The following is a 7,572-nucleotide window of genomic DNA, read 5'->3' on the forward strand; positions in this document are numbered from 1 at the left end:
ATTTGTCAGCGGTAGCAGTGAATGGTGTGGTAGAGCACCGTTAAAGCAATCAGGGGCGTAGGGGTGAGCCACTCATCGTACCGTAGAAGAGCATCAATAGTAGTATTAATTTTGTCACAATTTTTTGCTTGCTTCAATCAGAGATTTAAAAACTATTACAACGTAGGGATATCAGATTTAGAATCGATTCTTAAACAAAAATTCAAAAAGTTGAGCGGCAAGTTCAAAATCCCTGTTTTTTTTAATGATGTATCCTAAGTTGAGCCTCACTATATATTGCCAATGCAAACTAGAGAGAGAACAAGCTGTGATAATTATTCCATAAGACCTTAGAATTCGTTTGTCTAGAACCTAGAATTCTACATATACATATGTATGGAGCACAAGTAGAAACTTACACTAGTATCCATGCAGCTCACAGTGGAAAGATCAGAAAAGAATGAAGAAACTCATATACCAAGGTTACACATTATCGTTTCCAGCAGGAGCTAAAACAAATTACTATTATTTACCTTACGGTAGGTCTTTTGAAGAAGACCAGGTACTTGGATCTTTCCGGGAATATTTCTAAGGTGGAGGAAATGGTGAACCTGGAGGAAAGAAAGGAAATGGCGGGAAAGGCCAAGGAAACGATGGTGGTGGAGGGGGTGACGAATACAGAGGTGGTAATGGTGGCAAGTGAGGGAAAGGTGGTAGGTGTGGAAGCGGTGGCAAAAGGAACGGGAACGCTGGTGGTGGCGAGGGCGGGGGCGATGGTGTTGTAAAGATCGGTGGCAAATGAGGAAATTGGAACGACGGCGGCGGTTGCACCGCCGGCGGCGTCCAAGGCCACGGCGGAAGAGGGAAAGGGAATGCTGGCGGAGGAGGTGACGGCGGTGTGAAGAACGGTATCGGCGGCAGTGGGAGCGGGAACGCCGGTGGCGGTGGCGTGAAGAACGGTATGGGTGGAAACCACGGCCGTGGAGTGCAGAACGGGATGGGCGGCAGCGGCCACGGCGGGCAGTAGAACAGCGACGTATTCAGCGCAGCCGGAGACCACGACCGCGAGGCGCGACCGTCGTCGCACTGGCCGGGCCCTGGCTTGCCGGGGCGGTAGTACAGGGAGTTGAGGATGTAGAAGCAGGTGTTGGGCTCCTGGCTCGGGAAGGAGATGTGGCCGACGGTGGTGGTCACGGCCGGCACGTTGCAGAGCGCCGAGGGATTGTCCAGCACGGCCGCCCGGCAGAAGGATTCGGCGGCGGTCTGTCCAGCGGCGGCGCACTCGAAGCCGTCGATCGCCGGGATAGCGAGCTGGTAGGCGCCGTAGCTGTTGGTGACCTTCTCGGCCGTGATCTTGATCTCCTCCTTCGAATTCGAGTTCACCTTGATCATGCAGTCGAGTCTGACTTTGACACCTGAGGAGGAGAAAAGGAGGAAAACAAATCAGAACATGGGATATATTGGAGTTTAATTGGATGAAATGATGAATTCTAATGACGACATACTTCAGAAGTACATTCATACAAAGATGATGGTTTAGCAACTGCAAAAGTGAAATTTCAGAGGAGTATAAAGCTGGTGATGCGTACAGAGAAGTTTGCAAGTGTTTTATAGCTTGAATTCTAGCAAGCCAAGGGTTTGCAAAGTATTCAAAGTCTGCCATGTTGCGTTACTAAACGTTCCTGATTGGATTGAATTTTTTGTGTTATGGAGTTTTACTCCTTAAAACAAGGTTACAAGTTTATTGATGTTAGTAAAATAAAGTTAGTTTAATGACCACTATTTAATTTTTGTCCATCCTAACTGTATTATATTGGTGGGGTGAGGAAGTAGCATGGTAGAGCACCTGAGGCCAGGTCAGGGCTTGCAAGTTGTTTTGGGTATGCATCTTCCACAATTGTTAGAAAGATACAAAAGAAAATTCCATAGGTTAGAAAAATGATATACCTGAAGGGAAAAAAATCAGAGTTCCCGTTTTCAAACGGGCAGTAAAACCCTTCTGAAGGCAAGAAACAATTAAGTGTAGCAATCATGAAAACATAGGAATGTGCTCCTTTGACTTTGCTAAGGTGAACAATAATGTGGTCCGGTGGATGGGAAACCGACTGCACTACAGTGCTGCTACAGTACACACGTGCAGTAATTAGCACAGTAGTCCTGTGACCAGTCGTACTACGATATCTCACTGCAAATACTGTTTACACGCTTATAGATATTGTTCACAGTGCTGTTCACCTCTAACTTTGCTTAGCAACGTCAGAGGAGCTAATCCTCAAAACAATTTGCAAGCCACGACAAGAACTGCTCCTCTAACCTTGCACCTCTGACTTTGCTTAGCAACGTTAGAGGAGCCGGTTCCAAAACATAGTATGTGCACAAGCAATTCTAGGAGTATTGAATACTCAGTTCTGAAAAGAGAGCAATTTCTGAAAGAACACATGTACAATAATTCCAAACAAGAAAGAACATAAGATGCATTTACAGGCCTGAGAGGCTTCATCACCTGAAATTATTGAGGCATTGCAATTCCAGGTGACCAAATGTGCGTAATTCGCATTGCAATTGGCATGTGCTTACTGGAGTACCTGGCAAGAAGTAGCTATGATTGGAGAAGGAGCTGGAGGAGCAGGCGTCACAGAACACCGTGCCGATCACCGTGAGGTTTGCGGGGCCGCCACCGCCGGAGCCGCTCTGGCATCGCACACCGCGAAGAAGAGCGGCGAACCACACCAGAATCTCCAACGCATGAGTCAACCCTCGCTTGTGATTCCTCATCTTCGCAGAGAGCTTCTGTGATAGCTGATAGACCTCAACTCCTGCTTTATACTATCCATGCTGTAGAGTAGAGCAGCATGTCCATTTCAGGCTTCTCAGCTGAGGTGCTAGACAGGTTTTTTTACCGGTAACATAAAATTTACCGAATGTTATCGGTAAATATGATTTATCGGATATACTGGACAAAATTCAAACAAATTTAGATAAAATTTAAATAAATACAATGAGTATGGTAATTTTTTTACCAGGATCTATGGTAGACCTAGTAAACTAGATATATTGAATATACCGAACCAATTTTTTTCCTGTGCCAAATAGAATGACACATCTTGAAGAAAAGCCATAACGCTCGCCGACACGTGAGTCCTTTGAACTCCACTAATGCTCCAGTGGTTGAGTAGGGCATGGTGAAAGGGTTGTGAAGTCCCTCCAACTCATATGAAACAAGAACATGTGAAGGGCATTTGGACCCTTTTGTGCAACTTAGATTTTCGCTGCCATCTTGGGGTGTCACGGGCAGGCTCTACTCTGCTGTTCTGGAAGCATCACATTTTGGAAAGAACCTGAGTAGAGTTCATGCGTACCTTGTACATAGTGAGTTGTGAAGTTGTAATTGGGCATGCAGAGGGAAGAGGTTGGAGGAGAAGATCCGTGACATTTCCCCTTGCGGCAGAGCCAGGAGAGGCCGTCGAATCCTCCGTACCCTGCAGGATCTAGGCCGTCAGATGTTGGAAAACGGTGGGCTGTACTTGCATTCGCCCACAGTTTCAGCTCACCTGGACCTAGAGGTAGGAGTCGAGTTTTTTTTATATTTTTTATTAAAAATTTAAATAAATAGATTTTTTTTAAAAAAATTACAAAATTAGACGCCTACAGTTGTCTGAGAGGGCCGAGAGGACTATTAGACCTGATAACCGCCCCTATGAGAGCAGGTGACCTAACCGCTTCCTCAGAGGGCGGCAAGGAGGTGCCTGCCCGAGCCCGCACTTTACCATCCCCTGAGAGGGTGGGCTCGGCTCTTTGCCGCCCTCTCATGGGACGGTAAGGGGGGCTACCCACCCGCGCCCGCTGGCCGCCACCCTTGCTCCCTCCTCTATAAAAGGCTCTAAAAATAGGTAAAATTCACATTTTATTACGAAAAAAGAAAAAACCCTGAAGAGAGAGGAGAGGAGAGGAAGAGAGCCTGGTGAAGCTCTGCTGCATTTGATCCGCGGATTTGAAGATCACTTTTCGATAAGTTCCTCTATACTTTTATTGTTGTTAATTAGTACAGTAATAGTATATGACATAGGTTTTAGACATGTATGATTTAGGGTTTAGAAAATACTATGTTTAGTAGAATATTGTTAATTTTACTTAGGACATGGTAGGATAGCAGTGAAATATAGAATATTATTTGTAGTATGTTAGTTTTGAATATGTAGATTTTATAGAGTAATAATTGTAGGGTTATGTTGTGTAACATAGGAGCTAGCACTGTATGATAATAGACGGATCTAGCATGTAGCGTTTAGAAAATGGTAGTATACTGTGAATATTAATTCTGACATGGTAGAATAGCTATTAAATGTAGATTGTATAGAGTAATATTTGTAGGTAAGTTTGGGTAGGGCTATTATTGAAAACCTATTGTTATGTATGAATCGATGTCAGTAAATTTTTTTCTCCGATACTAAGAAATATAGTTCGTCGGTCTTAACATTGGTTATATTTGCGGTTGTTTCCAGGGATGGCAGATAAATTAATTTTTCAGATATATTATGGTGAGGGTGAAATTAGGTACGGTCCTAACGGTGTAGATATGTCTGGATTTCCTCATGCCATGAAGGGTCTTAGTAAAGATAATGAGAGGACCATTATGGGTGTGTGCAAATGGCTCATGCGGTTTTTCCAACTGGATCCACAGCAACATGAGCTGAAGCTGAAAGCTGTCCTCAGCCGTGCTAGTCATGGATACTTTGGGGAGTTTATTCCGATCGAAGTCACATCAACTTGGAGGCAGTATATAGATATATCTTGTGAACGTGGCATGCCTCTGGTTTTGTTAGCTTAGGCGTACTTGAAAGACCAAACGGAGGTGAACTCTGCGGAAGCAGTAGTGGGACCAAGTGAGGCGGTGGAAGATGAATCAGACCAGGTTAATGTTGGGACCAAGGCAGATGTTGGAGATATTCCAGAGATGCAACCGATGGGTGTAGCCGATGAAGGGGAGCATATCCCTAGCATCATTGAAGAGATGGAGTTGGAGGATCAAGAGTTGGAGGAAGGCCTTGCCGATGGGGATTCATCTGACGAGGAGGGTAATGCTCTAGTGCCTGCAGAGTGGAGAGATCATGAATTTTCAAAGCTGGTGGTTAGCGAGGCTGATCGAACACCATGGCAGTATCATGAGAATGAGGTGCCTCAGGGTGCTATGTACCCTACAAAGGAGGCTGTTATTGATGCAGTTAAATTCTGATCGTTGTCTCTTCGCAGGCAGGTCAAGGTTGTTAAATCCAGTAAAAGGGAGTATGATGTGAAGTGTTTGGTGTATCAATGTCCTTGGCGGGTGCACACATTCAGAGGAAAATGGGTAGACTACTGGCAGTGCTCAATAGTCAAGGAACATAATTGTCACATTGAGGAAATAGAGTTCGCCCACCGGAACTTGTCATCTGCCTTTATTGCTAATGTTATGTACGGGGAGATTGTGGACAACCTAAGGTATGAGCCACGATCAATAATCAGTGCTATTGAGCAAATGTTTCAGTACACAATAAACTATGCGAAGGCATGAAGGGCGAAACAGAAGGCTATTGAGATGAGGTTCGGAACATACGAAGATTCATATCACAATCTACCTCGCCAATTAGCCACAATTTGTTGAAGGAACCCAGGCAGCTACTATGATATCAAGCATTACCCCTCGATTGATGTGGAGTACAGCGGAAAACGAGTATTGCAGCGTGCTTTCTTTGCATTCGCTGCAACCATCAAAGCATTTCGGTATTGTCGATCCATCATATGCCTAGATGGAACATTCTTGACTAGGAAGTAGAAAGGACAGATATTGTATGCAATTAGGGTCAATGGTAACAACCAAGTCCTGCCACTGGGGTTTGCTTTCGTAGAGAGTGAGAACGGGGACAGCTGGTATTGGTTCCTTGAGCGGGCGAAACATACTATTGTTCTTGACTGGCCAGATGTGTGTTTGATTCATGAGAGACATGCAGGGTTGTTGCAGGATTTGTTGGATATGCAACATGGTAGTGTTCGACGGGGTGTAGCAGCACAGTGGCCCGACCTGAAGAGCAGGTGGTGCATGCGCCATATGGGTGCGAACTTCTACAGACAGTTTAAAAACAAAGAGTTGATGAAGCTTTTCAAAAAGTTATGCAGTCAAAACCAGCAACGGAAGTTCAATGCTCTATGGGCAAGACTGAACGAACTAACTCTAAAACAAACAGCGGAGGCTGCACCAACTGGTGATGAACCGATAGCTCTTGTACCTCTCCCAACAAATACTCCGCAGATAGTAAGAAGGTCAGGGTCAGTATCAGAGGGTGAACTCCTCAAGCGGGGATCCGGAGGGACCCCCTTTGAGATTCGGCCAGGGGGATGATTCTGAATCTGCTGCATAGGTGTAATAAATGGGAGTAAATGAGATGCAGGTGGAGGTGGAATGATCGGATGCAGGAAGTAGTAAATGCTCAGGGGATTTTTAGACAGGTTCGGGCCGCACTGAGCGTAACACCCTACTCCTGTGTGTATGCTATAAATGCTCTGAGAATATCTCTCTGAGTATCTGATGAGTTACAAGAATATTTATCTAAGTCTAGAGCTTCGTGCTCCTTGTTCTTCGGCTGATCTGTCTTCTATGCTTCGGTGCTCGTCAAGGCGCCCTCTTAAATGCGGCATCGGGCCTCTCACCAGTTGACATCTCACTGCTGATCCCTTGTGGGGACCACCGGCGAAGGACTTCTCAGGTCCTCGGGGAACCGAGTGCTCGAGGGCCACTGTTCGCAGCCCCGAGCACTCTCTCCCGGATATGCCCTCTCTTGGTCCTCGGGGAACTGAGTGCTCGGGGGCCACTATTCATGGCCCCGGGCACTCTCTCCCAGAACTTGGCTTTTCTTATCATCGGGGAACTTGGGTACTCGGGGGCCACTGTTCACAGCCCCGAGCACTCTCTTCCCGGTACTTGGTCTTCTCGGGCCATCGGGGAACTCGGGTACTCAGGGACCACTGTTCGTGGCCCCGAGCACCCTCTCCCGGAACTTGGTCTTCTCGTACCTCGGGGAGATAACCCCCGAGGGAGGGCACCACGTGGCACTCCGCTATTCTGGCCTCGGGACTCGGGGACCCCCGGTTTCCGTGTCACCGACAGTCAGCTATTAGGAGCTTTTCACAGTGGATACATAATGAGCCAAATGAAAAATGGGCTATGGTGTACGACAGTAGTGGGGCAAGGTATGGAGTAATGACAACAAATCTTGCTGAGGTTTATAAATGGGTCATGCGAGGAATGAGGTCTCTCCCACTTGTTGGAATAGTAGAAGGCATTTTTCATGGGACTTGTAAGTATTTTATTGATCAGTACGCAGCTGCTAAAAATGTAATGGAGGGCAATTGTATGCTGTATGGACGGATTCTATGTGAGTATATGGAGAAGGCCACAAAGAAGGCCCACATGTATTGCGCAAATCAAGAGGGGACTGTGGAGCACAGGTTCAGTGTCCTATGCCGGGATAAGGGTCGGAGGGGTGTAGGACGTGAGCGACATGTTCAAGAGTGTGTGCTAAGGAGTGAGACATGCATTTGTAGTTGCCAGAAGCCACA

General features: G+C 46.3%; 1 protein-coding gene across 3 annotated transcripts; it reads right to left on the reverse strand.

The window, feature by feature from the left end:
- Nucleotides 1-296: 296 nt before the first annotated feature.
- LOC133905022 (vegetative cell wall protein gp1-like) lies at nt 297-2,792 on the reverse strand. 3 transcript variants are annotated; one of them, XM_062346711.1, is made up of 2 exons: nt 2,565-2,792; nt 297-1,394 (listed from the first exon to the last, which is right to left on the reverse strand). In XM_062346711.1, the coding sequence occupies exons 1-2, from the start codon at nt 2,752-2,754 to the stop codon at nt 568-570; spliced, it is 1,017 nt and encodes a 338-aa protein (XP_062202695.1). In that variant the 5' UTR covers nt 2,755-2,792; the 3' UTR covers nt 297-567. The 3 variants fall into 3 exon arrangements, with proteins under 3 accessions (XP_062202695.1, XP_062202696.1, XP_062202694.1); XM_062346712.1 differs by lacking the exon at nt 2,565-2,792 and adding an exon at nt 2,483-2,503; XM_062346710.1 differs by lacking the exon at nt 2,565-2,792 and adding an exon at nt 1,485-2,457.
- Between the last annotated feature and the right edge of the window lie 4,780 nt (nt 2,793-7,572).

Source organism: Phragmites australis, chromosome 22 (assembly GCF_958298935.1).
Source record: "Phragmites australis chromosome 22, lpPhrAust1.1, whole genome shotgun sequence".
Classification (NCBI taxonomy): Eukaryota; Viridiplantae; Streptophyta; class Magnoliopsida; order Poales; family Poaceae; genus Phragmites; species Phragmites australis.